Below are 16,914 nucleotides of genomic sequence, written 5' to 3' on the forward strand. Positions count from 1 at the left end.
GACCCCTCTGCAGCTCTTCTTGGTCATACTGCCACTTTATGTGCTTATCAAATCTGAAGATGGCTGCCAGAGGAGGAGCTTAAGGAGAGGACTGTCATTGGATAGGGGCAGTATGACCCAGACGACAAATACAGTTTTTATGTGAATGTTTTTTCTTTTACCGAGGATTCCCAGCCTGACAGGGAATTTTCATGAGCATGTGAATCCACGCCTGACCCATGCTCGAGAACAATAGTTACAGGTCAGTAACTTCAACCTTGTCGACTTCATTTTATCTCCATGTTTTCCAGTGTAGAATTAAAAGACTTTGTTGCATTCATCTAGAGCTCTGATACTACCGCCTTTCTGTAATGAAGAGATTTTAGATTGAACAAGCTCAGCTTATCTTTTCGCTTTTGCTTTCTCTCTTCCTCTCCCCTGCTGATGTACCCGACTGCTCTGCGCACTGGTCACCTCGATACCCTTTGAACTCTGGGCCCAGGTGTCAAGGACTTGCTTGAAATCTGATAACCCCAGTTGCCTTAGTAAAGTGACTGGGGTCTCCTTTCATAGGGAGACTTTCCCCTCGAGAGCACAGCCTGCATAGTATAGGGAATAACCTGATAGGCTAAAGGCTGAAGTGAAAAGGCAGGAGCGACCAGCGGTGTTGGAGGGAGAAAGAAACAAACACAGGTGAGGTCAAATACCGGACAGTAAACAAGATACACACCACACCTCCCTCTTCCTTGTCCCCAACTCCTACCTGCTGGTATGATAGAAAGCATGGGGGAACCCATTCAGTCACAGAAAACTCCTACTGCAGTGTCAATGGAAGTTCCAATTTTTGCAATACAGACAAAGTGAGGTCTTTGATAACCGACCCCGACCCGTACACCACAAGGGCACAATCTAGAGGAACAAAATGTTCACAAGGAGGCGAGTCCAGTTCTTGATGATCACCACAATGTCCCGAATCCAACAAATCCACCCAGGAGATAGAGAAGCAGTAATCCAAAGTTCAGAAGTAAGCAGAAACCCAAAAAAGTAGACAAAAAGAACACCTCCACAAACCACAGGATGTCCAAAACCGCTGTAGCAGTTCAGGGGGATGCAGGACAAGCCAGAGTAACGATTGCGGAAGTCCAGCCAAAGTAGCAGTCCAGATGTACACCAGGCATCTCAACAGGCAAGGAACAGGAGCAGACAGTCTGCATAAGCAAAAATGAGTCCGAAGGCAACAGGATCAAGAAAGCAGAACGACAAAACCGCTCACTGCAAATATCAACAAACTTAAGGAGCACCGCACTGCTTTCCGCTAGTGTATAAGTACCTGTCTTTGCGGTGCTCGGGACTTCCAGGGCAGCACCCTGACGTGAGAACGTGAAGGCATCATGTGACTTGGGGCCCAGCATCATGGGAACTGTAGTCCCGAGAGTTGCTGTGTTCCAGGAACAAACAGGCATAACATCTAGTTTCCTTTGCATAAGAAGCCACGGAAAGCGCCAGCAATGCATGGAAGGTACGGGGTTGGTGAACATCTTGTTTTACAATGTACAACTTTGCCCACCAGATTCTACTTAATCTACGATGGCCGCCACTCGCAAAAATGTGATGACGTCACCACCATAAACAATATAAAAATGGCGGCCGAACGATGGCAAAATGATCCAGAACGCAGATCGTGGAGCACTCAGCTCTCTGTTTGGACAATTACATCCAAAAACAGCCAACACCTCAAAGTAAGGTAAGCCAACTCCTGACCAGAACAATACTTAGAATAATTACATTGAGCCTTAGATATTAATATTCAAAAACAATGATATCTGTAAACCATGACTTCCAAAGGTTCTAGCTGTAGAGAAATCACAATGTGATACTAATGGCACTAGTCTGCATCCACCAAAGGTTGGAAAAGAGTATTTTCAAACCCCAAAAAATCTTTTTTTATATATCTTTTTTTAGAAACACCTATATTTCTAATCAGGCACTATCAAATGAGAAAATTCACTTTTTCCTTAAGAGTTGACAATAAGGGTGAGTGTTCCTTTGCACTTCTTTTTTTGTGATAAAATTATTTCTTTGACTCAATTATGACCTATTTTACTGTCAGCATGAAAGTAAAATAAAAAAATCTATACATAGTCAACAGTGGGAACCTATGTAACTAAAACTAGACCCTTTACCTCTTTTTAGAAATGTTCCCCTCAACCTCCTGATGATCCACAAACAATACAGTGGGTAAACACGTATCGAGGAATAACAGGAATAGCCCTAAAACAGGATTCCCACCAAGGAATCAATGAGGAATAGCCTACAAAACAGGATCCTATACCAATCCAATCCTCAATCAAAACCAAAAACGACAAGGAGTCCATCTTTCCAAATAAAACTAAAAGGAACAAGAGAATTACTGAGAGGGGATAACAAACTAAGGACCTTTAACTTTGAGGAAAAGATGTTTTTTTTAAAAATTCCTTTATTGATTTCATGCAAACAAAACAATACAAACCAAACAAGCAGCATAATCATAATAGTTCCATTACACCATTTTATCTTAATCATTGCTCCCACAACCCCTCCCTCCCCCCATGAGCCTATTTGTCAATCTTATTCAATGTCTGGTACATGCGGCCGGGTTTCGTTCTCTTCTGAGTCTGTTGGATCTGATATTACTCCAAACAATTCTGCTATTAGCGATTTCCAAGCCAACAAGGTGCCCGCCTCCCCTTCTCCAGCCAGGCCACTCGCTTCTTGCCATGCCACCGTTTCAGCTTCCGCCCATTTCTGCAAGTCCTTCCATCATACATCCACCTTAGGCTTGTGGCATTTCTTCCACCCCATGGCAATCCTACGTTTTGCAAGCACATACGCTAGATCTCTGTTTCTCAATATGCTTGAGTTTCCGTGGCCTAGGGAACCCGCCCAGTAAGCAGCCCCAGGCCGTGTCTATAACGAGAGTAACCCCCTTATCAGCCAGTTTCTGCGCTACTTCTCTCCAAAAACACCCAATGATCGGGCACGACCAAAACATATGTACCATGTCAGCGTTCTCTAGGTTACATTTAGGACACGCTTGTCTTCCAGTGTTTCGAAACTTAGATATCCTCAAGGGGGTCATGTATGCCCTATGCGTTACATACAGCTGTATTTGTTTTAATCTGGCATTTCTAGACACTTTTTTGTGATAGCCCAGGGCACGCTCCCACTCCCCATCCTCCATTGGGGCCCCCACTTCCGCCTCCCAGTCCAGTCTAGGATGTGTCAATTCCTTCCCCACCTTAGCCATCACCATCTCATACAGTCTCGAGATCTCATGCCCTCCTTCGGATATATCATATATTGCTCCCAAAACTGCATCTGGTTCTTCTATCAAAACTGTCTCTGGCCAGGTGTTCCTAATCATCCGCACCAACCTAATGTACGTGACATATTGGCCCGTATGTAGCCCTGGCTCTTCGTTGAGTTCTATAAACTCCTTAATTGACCCCTCTTGCCAAACATCGCCTAGCATTACCAGCCCCACTTATTCCCAGTAGGTCCTAATAATCACCCTCAACTGATTATCCCCTCCTGTCAAAGCAACTAGCGGTATCTGCGGGAGGCACGGGCATGGGACTTCCATCAAACGACATGCCCTAAGCCAGATTTTCCACCCAAACCTCAACATCGCAGGACGCCCCCTCATTTCGGTTTCAGGCAGCCAGATCATTTCTTTCAAATAAAACGGGGCGCAGTCCTGTCCAAGCACCCTATGCTCAGGGGTCACTTCATCAGAGAGCCACTTAGCCACATACTGTATCTGTCCCGCCAAATATTAAACCTCAAAATTAGGCAGTCTGATACCTCCGTTTTCATAAAAGTTCTGCAATTTCCAAAACGCCACTCTATTTCGGGTACCATGCCACAGGAAGTCCCTACACATGCTGTTCAATTTACTGAAAAACCCCTTGGGTATCATGTATGGGATATTACTAAAGTAATGCAGGAGCCTGGGTAGAACTACCATCTTGAGCATAGCCCCCCGCCCCATCATCGCCAAGGGCAGCTTTGCCCAGAACTGCATGCTGTTCCTAATTTTCTCAACTGCTACTTCTGTATTATGTCTGTTCTTCCTCCACCGTGTGGTATACATCTACGCCCAGGTAACGAAAAGAGCTAGTTGCCCATGGTACTTGTAGCACCGGTAGTCTATCTACAGGGGGTCCCCTTATAGTTACCTAGCGGGAATATGACAGACTTTTGGGGGTTGACCGCTATGCCCGACAACCCTGCATACCTTTCCATCACTTCAAGTATGTATAGGAGATTTTCTTCTGGGTATTGCAAGTACAGTAACAAATCATCTGCGTACAAGGATATCAAGTGTCGTTCCCCTCCTACCTCAATGCCTGTCGCATCATACTGTGCCCTAAGGCATATTGCCAGAGGCTCCAGGGCTAAAATGTAAAGCATCGGGGACCAGGGGCACCCTTGTCTGGTGCCTCTACCAAGTTGCAATGTCTCGGATATTACCGCTCCAGTTCAGACCCTGGCAAGCGGCTAACTATGCAACATCTTCGCCCACCTGATATAGCCCGGCCCCCTTTATAGAATTTGCTGGGCAACCCATCTGCTCCTGGGGTCTTACTGGTAGGCAACTGCTTCACAACCGCCTCTAACTCCTCTAACATAATTGGCTCATCTAGCTCCTCCCTCTCCTCTTCACTGATCTTGGGCAGCCCTATGCCTTCTAACGTTTCAATTATCTTGCGTTGGTCACCCGTCTCATCATCCCCGTACAGCACTCTGTAATAATCCGCAAACTCTGTTAACCCCCTCTTATGTGGCCACTTCATCCCCGTCCTCCCTAATAATGGTCCTAATCGGAGGCCTAGGGGGTCTCGCTTTTGTATAGCCAGGCCAAAAGGCGGCCTGTCTTCTCCCCCCGCGTGCTGCCTCTCAACATATTTCCTATAATTGAGATTGCAGAGTCTTTCCCAATGCCCTGCTCATTGTTGCTGCAGTTGGAGTACCAGCTCCGTGTCCAAGTCACTTTTCTTCAATGCTGTTTCTAGCTCAGTTTCCGTCCTCTGTAGGTCAGCCAAGACCCCACCCTGTAACCCCTTTGACTTAGCAATGGCCGCCCCCGCATCACCAATTTAAAAGCTTCCCATATTGTGCCCGCGGAATCAACACTCCCAGTATTCTCCTCAAAGAAGTTAGTAATCTCTTCCCTTATATCTTCACTAAAGACTGGATCTTTAAGCGCCTCTGCTCGGAGGCGCCATGTAGGGATCCTCGCCCTCGGGGGGCAATATTGCCATCCGAGGATCAGGGGCGAGTGATCTGAGAGGACCCTAGCCTTATATTCAATTTGAGTGATCTCAGACATCACATCTGCTGTAGCAAAGACATAATCAAGCCTAGTGTGCAGTTGATGCGGGGCTGAATAGTGCGAGTATTGCCTCTCAGTGGGATGTTTCATCCTCCACACATCTGTAAAGCCAAAATCAACTAGCAGTGTCTGCAACGCTCTCGCCGCCCGGCTAGGTTTACCCACCCCGCCATCAGATCTGTCCACCACAGGATTCAACACACACTTAAAGTCCCCACCCCAGATCACCGCGCTCCCTATACACATACTAAGGTTGGTACACAGAGCTCTGAAATATGCTGCTGTGTTTTGGTTGGGGGCATACGTGTTTACTATGCATACCTCCCTGCTCTCCACCAGCCCTCGCAATATAGCCATCTTTCTATCAGTTTCAACTATCTCTTGTATCGATTGGAACGGGATATGCGGTGCCACCCAGATCAACACACCCCGAGCGTATACAGAGTATGGCGAGCCCACCACAGTCCCTCTCCACTTTCTCTTAACAAGGTCCAACTTCTCTCGCCTCAAGTACGTCACCTGTAGTAGTGCAATATCGATTTTCTGCCTTTCAGATACATCATGACTTTATTTCTTTTCAAATAACTGTTAAGGCCCCTGACATTCCACGTTACTATCCTGAGGTCTCCCATAGGTCGTTGATAAGTACCCCCCCCCCCGATTTTCCTCCGATTCCGCCCACTCGTGCAACGCGAGTGCAACACACTGATTTCTCCAAATAGGCTCGAAACAAAACTTAAACTTCCCATAACCACATACACTACTTCCCATCCCCCCACCTTCTCCCCACCCATCCCTTCCCCAACAACACCCTCCCCAACTGTTGCCCAGTTCCATTCCTGGATCTCAAGCACCCCCACATCTAGCCCTGCCTAGCACAAGCTTCTACTCAGGGCTCAGTAGGGTAAAGCCGCCCTAATGGCCGATAAAACTAATCTATCGGGTGGGTCGTCCACATTCTGTTGCTCCTTTTAAGAAATATTACGCATACAGATGCTAGACAGTTACCAATTGCAGTTACACTCTCTATATTCCAGTCCATGTCGAGCACCATGCTCGGATTTTGCTCAAAGTTCAGCCAGTTACAATTTCTCTGTACAATCAGGATCCTCCTCCCACTCACCCTCATAATGTTCGTATTATAAGATCTTCATTCGGTATGCTCCTGCCGATCACGATCCGCTTCTTGTTCCGGGCAACCCTGCAAGTCCAGCCATGTGACAACATCCTCCGGGGTATCAAAAAATAGCGCTTTGTTCTTATGTAGCACCTTCAATTGTGCCGGATACAGCAGCATATATTTGACTCCCGCCGCCCTCAGCCTCCTTTTGACGGCGACGTAACTATACCTCTGCCTTTGCACCATCATCGTATAGTCCGGGTATGCTGTGATGTTGGTGGGTGCTCTCTCTATCGTACCGCCCTTACGAAAATATTCAAGGATCTTTTCTCTGTCCCTGTAATTCAGGATCCTCAGGATGATCGGTCTTGGCGGGGCCCCCGGCCGGGGTTTCCTTATTAGGGAGCGATGCGCCCGCTCCACCGTGAATCCTTGCGAAAGATTCCCTGCTCCAATCCCATGTAGGATCATGTTTTCCACATAGTTTGTGGGGTCTTGGCCTTCCTCCCCTAACTTTGAGGAAAAGATATAGTCACTTTCAAGAATAACAAAAACTATTAAACAAAAATGATAGCTTGACAGCAATATTTGTTGAATATTGTTTTAAACACCCTCCCACTTTTGCATGTATTTATTTACAACACCATAGTTTGGCGACCAACAACAGCAATCTATTTGATTTTGCGTTGGGAAGCCACAATACAGGGACATACACACTGCAGATAACCAGCCACAAATATCTTCTTTGGAATTGCCAATGGTTAATCTAGGACTGCTTATCCTATCAGATGTTGTGATAAGGCAGTCCATATCATTCTATTTTAGGGTGAAGTAATGAATTTCACACATATGCCACTACTACTATCTGCCACACCTTTATACCCACATTCTCTCCAGTGGGGGCACAATAGATGAGACTTACAACTTTGATCAGTATAAAAACATTTGAGGCAACATGATTTTTATCACAAACATAATTTCATTTCCACTGCTGATAATAATGCACATTGTGTTATGTTTTTTTTTGGTTTATACACTGTGTTCATAAGCACCAAAGTGAAGACAATACCCAATCGCAGTGCCCAACTTTCAGTGTAGCAACTTTGTTGTCCCAAAGTAAACGTTTCAACATTATTCTCTCTATATATAACATTGTGTTTGTGTGTTCGAAATGTTCAGCATAATTCTGAACATGCTATAAAACTGAAATTTGGCATGTGGGTAGGTTCCATGGTGTAGACAATGTAAAAAGTATAAAATATACAGTGTTGAGACTTTCGCTTTTGTTGGTCCCGAGAGGTATGTCCGTTCCAACGCAGACAATGCTTTTGTCCTCCCCTGCTTGAGCTCTGAATTATAGGCCCAGTGGTGTAGCTGGGAATACCTAAACCTCTCGTTTTCCTCCAGAATGAATGTCCTTTTACACTCCTCAAATGTGAGAGGAGCACCCCCCACGATATGGTTGCCTCAATTCTTTCAAACCACCCTTCACCATTTGACTAACTTCTAGTTTCCAAAGCCCCAGGCCCTCATTCCGAGTTTGGAGGCAAGTACCGTCCATTACCGGCATGGCGCAAATAGTGTGTCCGAGCTGGCAATAGACCGCTAAAAACGCACTATTACGAGTTTGCGGGCACGAGCTTTGCGCCATGCCGGTAATGAACGTAGTGACATGCCGCAAAAATGGCTGAAAAACCCCCTACCGGCATGAACTGCACCGTAGCGAACAATACCGCCTTAGAGCAACGCGGCCTTAGCGGTGACTGTAAATAGCGGTGACTGTTATTTACGGTCACCGTTAAAATGCGGAACCGGAAATAGCGTCATCGCACAGGAACTGGAAGGAGCACGGCGGCCATCTTTAAAAACATCCATTGCCATCCTCACCAGACAGGACCCCTGGCAGGACCCCTGGCACACTTTTGACATACCGGAAAGATACCAATACCAACGAGGAATGCCCAAAGCGCCAAAAAAGAGAGCTGCCCGTCTCCGAAAGGAGCGGTTCAGCCCTGACGAACTGCAAATGCGTCACATTTCTACCCAGGTGGAGTATGCATCTCCCCCCCCCCCCTTCCCACCCAGGTGGAGTATGCATCTCCCCCCCCCCCCCCTTCCCACCCAGGTGGAGTATGCATCTCCCCCCCCCCTTCCCACCCAGGTGGAGTATGCATCTCCCCTCCCCCCTTCCCACCCAGGTGGAGTATGCACCCCCCCCCCTTCCCACCAAGGTGGAGTATGCAGCCACCCACCTTACAACCCTGATGCACTGCCATGGCCCAGTCAGGCAACTCACCAAGCAGCCAGGCACGTCGTCCAGCATGTCGCTCCATATAGTGTGGTAGCGTGGTAGCGTGGAGCTCCGCAGGACCAAAGAGTCATGAGTTGATCCTGGATATCGGGCACAGCAATGTGTGATGATCTTGCTGGCGTTGTATACCATCTGCACGTTGATGGAGTGTATTGCTTGCGGTTGCGATATGCCATCTCCATGGCATGCGGGACCACCAACTCCACGTGGGTGCAGCCGAGGGCACCTATACAATTTGGCATGCTTGCCAGTGCATGGAAGGCAACTTTTGCATCGAATATCTCCTGGGGAGTCTGTGGTAGGGATATGTAGTCCCTTGTGTGCTTGAGGAGTGCATCCAGCACTTGGTTCAGTATCCGGGAAAATAAGGGTTGTGATATGCCAAGCATGTGCCCCACTGTGTGCTGGTAGGTGCCTGTGGCAAGGAAGTGGAGCACAGACACTACCTTCAGTAGAGGTGGGATGGCGGTGCATATTTCTATGAGGCTCACTATGTCGTCATGTATCAGGTCCACTATGGTGGTGATGGTGTCACGGTCAAGCCGGTACAGGATGTGGATCTGCTCTGGTGTTAGGTTGAAGGGGGGTGGCTCTGATGTGAGGGATTGGGGGCTGCTGGCGTGGTAACGGTGGCTGCACTGGTGGGGCATGCTGTGCCTGTCTCACTCTCCTTCTCCTCCTGTCTCCTCTGTGGTGGGGGCTGTGGTGGTTGTTGTTGTTACTGCCTTGCAAGCAGGGCCTCCAGCTCCAGTAATGCTACTACTATTGGTATCATCTGGGTGTGGGAGGGGGTGTGGTGTGTGGGTGTGCTCCTTTTGTTCTGTGCCAGAAACCATTGCCTCCACCTGTGATAATTGTGTGCACCTGTGGCTCTTGGTAACACTGCTCAGGGTTCTTAACACCTTCTCGTAGATGGCGGTATTTACTCCATGCCGGTAAGGTACTTTTCGGGCTTCAGTAGGCCGTTTTTTGCATGTCCGCAGGGCTTGTGATCAGCTCCGGTTTACGGCATGCCGGTAATGCCGACATGTTGTGTTGCATGCGCGCCTGCCTGGACCGCTATTTACGGCATCGTAAAGTACGATGCCGTAAATAGCGGTCTGGTTGGTCAGAATAGCCCGTAGCGGTAAGCAATGCCAGTAATCCTTTACTGGCATCGTTTTTACCTTGGCTCCAACCTCGGAATGACCCCCCCAGCATGGTCTGCTTTATTAAAAATAGGGGATATTCGTCCCAGCCTCAGAGAGACACCCCACCTTTCAATTGCTTTATTCCAGCACCCTACAGAGAATCATGTTGATGATAGGAGTGGGAATCGTTACGGAAATTAGGACACATTGGTAAAAGGAAGCTGCGAAATGCAGACTTAGGTTAAAGCCTGTTCTATTTGGAGCCATCTTGGACCCAGAGGCGGTTGTCCCCAAGCGAGTGTCCCCAAGCGAGTGTGTGCAATAGCTGTGCCATGAGGTAGTAACGATACATGGGCGGGGCTCCCAAACCCCTCTGCCCCCCATTCTCCCTTGGTTCTCAGTAAATCCTTAAGTCATTCTATTCTAAAAGAAAAATAGCAATGCCCAGCTGTACCTTTACGAAATATGACTATATCCAGTGGATTTTAGTGAAGGTTTATACTATTTTTGTGTTCTAGCCATCATAAAATGTAGCTTTTCTCTAGGGCAGTGAGTTCAATGGGGGCCCTCATGATGGTTTGGGTTTCCTGCCACTCCCACGTAGTGCTGTATTTCTCCCTCACCCCCACACATTATCTCCTCACTCACCCATCACTCCCTCTGACTCTCACTCTATCCCTTGCTCTCCTCACACCATCTCTCATAACTTACTCCTTCTCAATCATCTCTCCCTCTCCTCATCACACTTTCTTCACATCCACACCCACTGTTACCCTTGCATTAATCCTTCCTTACACGTTTGCCACATCTTCACACCCCCCTCCTCTGCCACCCTTACTTGCTCTTTCAAATTTCCTCTCAGCCCTAGCTCCCTTCTGGTCTCACCCTATTTCACTTGTACCCTTTTACCCTCTTACTCAGCCTTCACTCTATTCCTAACCTCCCTCAGTCCCTTGCAGTCTCTCCCTTCCTTCCTGATGGCTATAAATGCAAACTGCATTGAAATTAAAACATTAAAACATTTGGCTTTGCGATTGCTTGTTTCCATTGTCATGTGTCGCAAAAATATTATTGCCTAAAATATTGAACTGTATTCCTTAATTTAAATATTACATTTGGCACAAGTGGGCTATCAGATTCCATTCATGGTCAGTACTATATTAGTTCTCTACTTTTTCTACAAAACCTGGAGTGCTGACGCTGGCCATATCAAGACCTCAGAAGAAGAACGCAACAGGGTAAATATTTGTCAAAGCTTTACCAATATTTGTAATGTATTTTTCTAGATTTCTTTTATTTTTTAATCCATTTTGTCCTTGTTTTGTAAAATCAAGCTACATGGAATGATTTCATTCGTAATAGTTATCCAGTAAAAATACAATTCCTTTGTTCCCGGACACACCATCCAGCACTTTGCCCAGGTATTCTAGGACTGAAGTTAGGTTAGTAAATAGGCAGTCCTAGAATATGTGATAAGTGCTTTTTGGAGGTCCGGGGGGAATCACATAGACTCAACAATGTCTTGGTAGGGGTGGTATTATTATATAGAACCTATGTTTTGGGCATACAACAACTTTCCTTTTGCGGTACAACAAGCTTCACAGTTGACAAAAATTGTGAGCAGCAGCATGGTAACTACTTTATGCACTGTCCTTCTGAAAACCAAAATGAAATGGAATAGGCTTGTCAACATGGTGATCATCCATCATTATCCTTTACATATTGGAGCATTTCAAATGTTTGCTTTCACTTACTGAAATATTTTGGAAAGAAGTCTACATCCTTGTCTAACATAGCTCTCAAAAATGTTTTAAAAATTTTAAAAAGTGTGCTTTATTGATTAATTTCTGGCCTTGTAAACTGGGCTTCACATTTGGATTCCAACTTGACAAAAGGATGGTCCAATTTTGAGAAAATCACTTTCTAATTGCCTCCCAAATTTTTGTTTTAAAAGTGTAAATAGTGAAATCAACAAATTCCTTCTGTCCAATTTGCATGTGCCTACTTTCCTCTCCCCTCCTCCTGATGATCATGGTATCTCTAATCCAGTTTTTACCGGGCACCAAACGCCATAGTGTTCTCTGCACATCACTTCATCTTTGAGATGCTCTTGCACCCATAGTGTTCTCCGTAAAGTGCTCCCCTGACTTCGGTTCAGGATATACCCAATACCGCAGATACATTGGATAAAATTACAAATGGAACTCGGTGCTTAGGACTCATCTTCATGTGCTGTAATGATTTTAAATGCAATTGCTTTTAATACACCACACAGGGGACAAAATTATGTAATATTTCTTTACAGCCCACATTTCCCCAAAGAAGTGGGAAGCTTGATGGAACTAAACTCTTAAGGTGAAAGCGAATGAGCTCACTGCATATTTTCTTACTTGCTAGAATAGTTATTATAAAAGGTAAGAAATTCAGAGAGACATGCATGAGTCATGCACAAAATGTTTCTCTTATCTCTGCCTTGTAGTGATTTTCTAGGTCTGTACTAAGAGGAGCTAATCTAAACATCAATGAGTTGATGGATTTAAGATATGAGAATAAAGACAGAGATCATAAATTCCTGTTTTTTAGAGAAATTAAGCACTAGAACAACCAATTATATTTAAAATGTAAAGTAACAAAGCCAGTTGTTTTGGCTTTAGCAGAGTTGAACTATTCTGTCTTCACACACATGGCTAGAACTCTTTTTAAGCATATCTTTGTGGTAGAGTATCTTTGAGACACCCACGCCACATCATCTATCCCTCTCCACCCAGCCCTCGTCCTGGCAATGCTGCAGGCAAAAGAAATATAAGCCACGATGCAGAAGATGCTCTTCTAGTTCATTTATGGTGATGCTCTGTAGCGAGGGTGTAGGTCGGTACCTGGCAGTATTGATGGAACTGAAGAGGGGTGGTGGCATAACCTTGTTTGTTGGTTTAGTTGTATGGCACACCACACCCAAGGGTTTCTGGGCGCAAGAAGTTACAAGTATACTTTTGGCTTAATTACATAGGTTACAGAAATAATGTACAAAGTAAAACCGGAAAAAGGGACTGTAACAGAGCATTACAGGGGTACGTGCGGGAGGTACATTTCATGATGCAGTAGAAAAATATACTTTATATTTACAAGATGCAATAAGAATATATACAGAGATACAAGGAGGCTAAAATAGATGGGCAGTTGGTGGCAGGGGGTAACCTTGCAGGGGACTGTGTAAGCTGACACCCTACGGAGTTATTTGTCATTCGTTCTTAGCAAGTTAAGAGTGTTGCGCCTGAAGTTGTGGAAGGATTGGTCCACTCTCAGGGAATGAGGGAGTGCGTTCCAGGTTTGCGCCGCCATGACTGGGGAACTACTTCCAGTTTTATTTTAGTTTCAATCTGGGAATAACCAGACGGAAGGAGTTGGCTGTTCTGGTAGGACGAGAAGATGATGTTCTTACCATTCTCTCAACTAGGTAAGTTGGGGCTGCTTTATTGAGACATTTATGGGTAAGTGAGACTGTTTTAAGCTTCATTTTGTCGTTGATGGTGAGCCATTTGCTCTGTCTCCTTATCTCTGAAATATGCTCTCTCCTGGGTATGCCAAGTACAGTTCTGAGAGCATTGTTCTGGAGAAATTGGATTTTATGGATAATGTACTTGCTGCCACCCAAATACAAGGCATTACAATAGTCCAACTTTGACAGGGCACTGGCTAGAATGGTGCAGCTTTCTTTCGATGGGAATAGGTTACGTGCTCTGATGAGCTTACAAGTGTAAGCAGTAGCCGAGGCCATGACATTAACCGGTCTACTAAGGGTTAGGACTGAATCTAAGTAAAAGCCTAGAGTTTTGACCTCCTTTACCACTGTGATAGTATTCCCATGTTCAGGTTGGCAACAGTGCAGAGTATCAGGAGCTCAGTTTTATTATCATTCAGGCAGAGGGCATGTGCGGCCATCCATTCTTGGATGATTATATGCGTTTTATTTACTAAGGCCGTGTCCTCGTGCACACCTGAAAGAGGTATGAGGATCTGTGTGTCATCTGCATAATTAGTGTAAATGACACCCCGGTGATCCAAAAGGTCAAATAAGGGCTTAGTAAATATGTTGTACAATATAGGTGATATGCACGATCCTTGTGGTACACCACATGTTATTGGGAATAGGATCAGTGGCCGATAGAGAGAAAACTCTCATGGTTCTGTTGTTCAGAAAGGAGCGGATCCATGTTATAGCATCCTGGGAGAAATTGGCTGCTGATGCCAGATGATTACGGAGAACTTTGTGGTCCAACAAATCAAAGGTGGCAGACAGATAAGGAGAAGAAGCAAGGCTGTTTTTCCTGTGTCCCCAAGTTCATCAATCTGTGCCTTTAGCTCAATTAGTGCAGTTTTGGTGCCATGTAGTGGCCTAAAGCCCGACTGGCTGACCCCGAGGAGTTGATTGGTCTCTAGGTATTCCTGAATCTGTAGGTAAGCCACTTATATTTTGAGTGAGAAGGGAACAGTGGTAATTGGCCTATAGTTTGTGGGAATGGTGGGGTCTGGCGATTGTTTTTTATAGGAGTAGTAAGACCCATGACTCTTGTTACTGGGAATGGTGGCAGATGAAAAGGATGCATTAATTAGTTTGGAGATAAATGGCACCAGGTCTCTAGCCGCATCTTTAATTATCTGAGTCGGGCACCTATCTCCCTGACATCTGGAGATTTTGAGGGAGGAGATGATTTGTTTCTACCTTGTGGATAGAGACTCGGGAGAATTTAAACTGTTGCAGGAGATTTTTGGTCTGGGCTGGGATGCTGGGGTTCCTGTGTAAGTTTGGTAGGTTCGCTTTTTCATCCGCAATCTTGTTCTGTAGTAAGGTGATTTTGTTCGCTAGGGCATTCTGTATATTGGTGCACCAGAGTTTATCCTTGGTACAGTTATCAGAGGGGGGACGGGGGGGGGGATCAGGACTTCAAATTCTCTTAAGATTACGAATAATTTCTTGGTACTTGAATTGGCTTTGTTCCTCACATTGTACGTTTCCTGTTTGGTGCATATCATTTCTTTTTTATAGAAGCCAGAAATGTTGAGTAGGTTAGTTTTGTTTTCCTCAGATGGAAGATGTCTCCATGCTACTTCGAGTTTTCTTTTTTCCGCTCTAAGGGTTTTAAGTTGTGGAGTGAACCAAGTGTTTAAGTGTGCTCTGGGTTTACCTTTCCTCACCTTGAGTGGGGCAATTATGTCTAGAGCTTTGCTCATGGTTGTATTATAAGAGTCTACTAAGGAGTCTGGGTCGGAGGAGTCCGACAGAGTTGAGGGTGGGGAGAATGAGAGGTAGGATTTTGTCCACCATGATGATCTTTTTGTTCCTGGTGAGGAGTGGCAGTGCTATAATAGGGTTGGCTTTGACTAAGGGGCTGTTGGCTGCTAAGGTGAAGGGCAGCAAGTAGTGATCTGCCCATGGTTGGGGTGAGATGGATGTGATTGCGGTTTCACAAGTTAGGTCAGCCACCCAGTCTAGAGTTCTGCCTTGGACATGGGTCGATTGGGTCACTCTTTGGGTGAGTCCAAGTTCAGTAAGCACATTGAACACTGCAAGAGCTTGTTGGTCATGTGGGTTAATGCCAAGGTTGAAATCCCCTAGCAGTAGTATTTGAGAGGACTCTTTAGTGTTATCGAATAATATTGTGGAGATATCCTCCTCGAATGAGACGATGTGTCTAGGTGGTCTGTATAGTAGATGGATTGTTAAAGTATGTGAGTTAGAAATGAGGATTTTAGCTGTGAGGAGTTCACAAGATTTAACTGCTGCTGCTGTGGCTATTGTTATATTTAGGTTAGATTTAACGATGAGGGCAATGCCTCCACCTCTGACGTCAATTCTATCAGCTCTGATGATGTAATTGTCAGGCACAGCTAGAAGAAGGGCGGGGCCTGCAGCTGCATGTAACCAGGACTCGATGATTGCGAGGAGGTCAAGGTTATTGGTCATGGTTAGGTCAGCTATTTCAGATGCATGTGCCACCAATGATCTGTCGTTAATTAGAGCGCCATTAATGTTAGGTGTGTTGAAGGTTACCTGAGGGACAAGAAGTGTGCAAAGGTTAGTTTTCTTTCCGGGTATTCTTTGTTTTGGGCCTCTGAGAGAGGGCGGAATTGGAATTGTCAGTTCTGGAGTTTGTTTTGGGACATGGCTTGTTCCTTTTATTCAAGTGACTTGTATTAGCTAGAGTATTGATCAGGGACTCAAAGATTTGTGGGAGTCTAGCACAGAGTCTGTAGTTTCTAAAGGTGATGGGGCATTCTCTGTTAGGTTCAACAGTGGTGAGGTTGGACGAAGGGCTGGTGAGGTCGTTGGAGTGTTCAATATGTCGAGGATTGGATTCTAGGTGCAGCTTGTGTAGGAAGCTGGTTGGAGTAATGGCTGATGATTGTTGGGTCAGCGGGGGCAGGAATGGGGTAGGTTTAATTCCCACTATAAGCATTTTGTTAACCGTGGTCAGCTGTAGGAGCCAGTGACCAAGGCCTGTTGGTGTGCGGGTAGAATGGTGCACAATGATGTTAGCAACAGGTATGTGGTAGTGTACTTCATTCGGATGGGGTGCCAATGGTGGACTTGGGGGCGGTAGCAGGAGGTGGGGGCATTCAGTGGTACAGGAAATCACATAGTAGGTTGGAGATATTGTGCAGAAGTGCCAGTGTGAGCGAGGTGCGACCACTGCCCGGTGGAGTGTAGTGAGGAACACTTCAGCAGATTTGCAGCAATCGTGTCTTACAGTGTTAGGGAGAATTCTCTGTATAGGTTAATTTCCCAAACCTAGTGAGTCCCCCAGCAGCTTTGCTGGATTTTTGGGGTTTAAATTTTTTCTCCTGCTAAGAGTGAGACTCTTTTTCTTCCACTCTTAGGCATGATTTGAGAATGTCCTGTGTTTTATGGGCTATGGGGTCTTTTACTCCATAGAGCTTCATGTGTTTTTGGTAAGTGTGTTACACAACACCCTCAGTGCAGTAACACAGGGGTGTCATAGTG

At 45.7% G+C, this 16,914-nt stretch overlaps 1 protein-coding gene across 2 annotated transcripts in view; it reads left to right on the top strand.

The window, feature by feature from the left end:
• The window catches only part of ZDHHC13 (zinc finger DHHC-type palmitoyltransferase 13), a 1,364,100-nt gene that overhangs the window by 1,090,683 nt on the left and 256,503 nt on the right, over positions 1–16,914 (top strand). For both annotated transcript variants that reach the window (XM_069623461.1, XM_069623462.1), the window contains one exon: positions 11,028–11,152. In XM_069623461.1, coding sequence (XP_069479562.1) covers positions 11,028–11,152 — 125 coding nt within the window. The remainder of the gene's footprint in view (positions 1–11,027; positions 11,153–16,914) is intronic.

The sequence above is a fragment of the Ambystoma mexicanum genome, chromosome 11, assembly GCF_040938575.1.
Source record: "Ambystoma mexicanum isolate Mex_15411 chromosome 11, UKY_AmexF1_1, whole genome shotgun sequence".
NCBI classification, from domain to species: Eukaryota; Metazoa; Chordata; class Amphibia; order Caudata; family Ambystomatidae; genus Ambystoma; species Ambystoma mexicanum.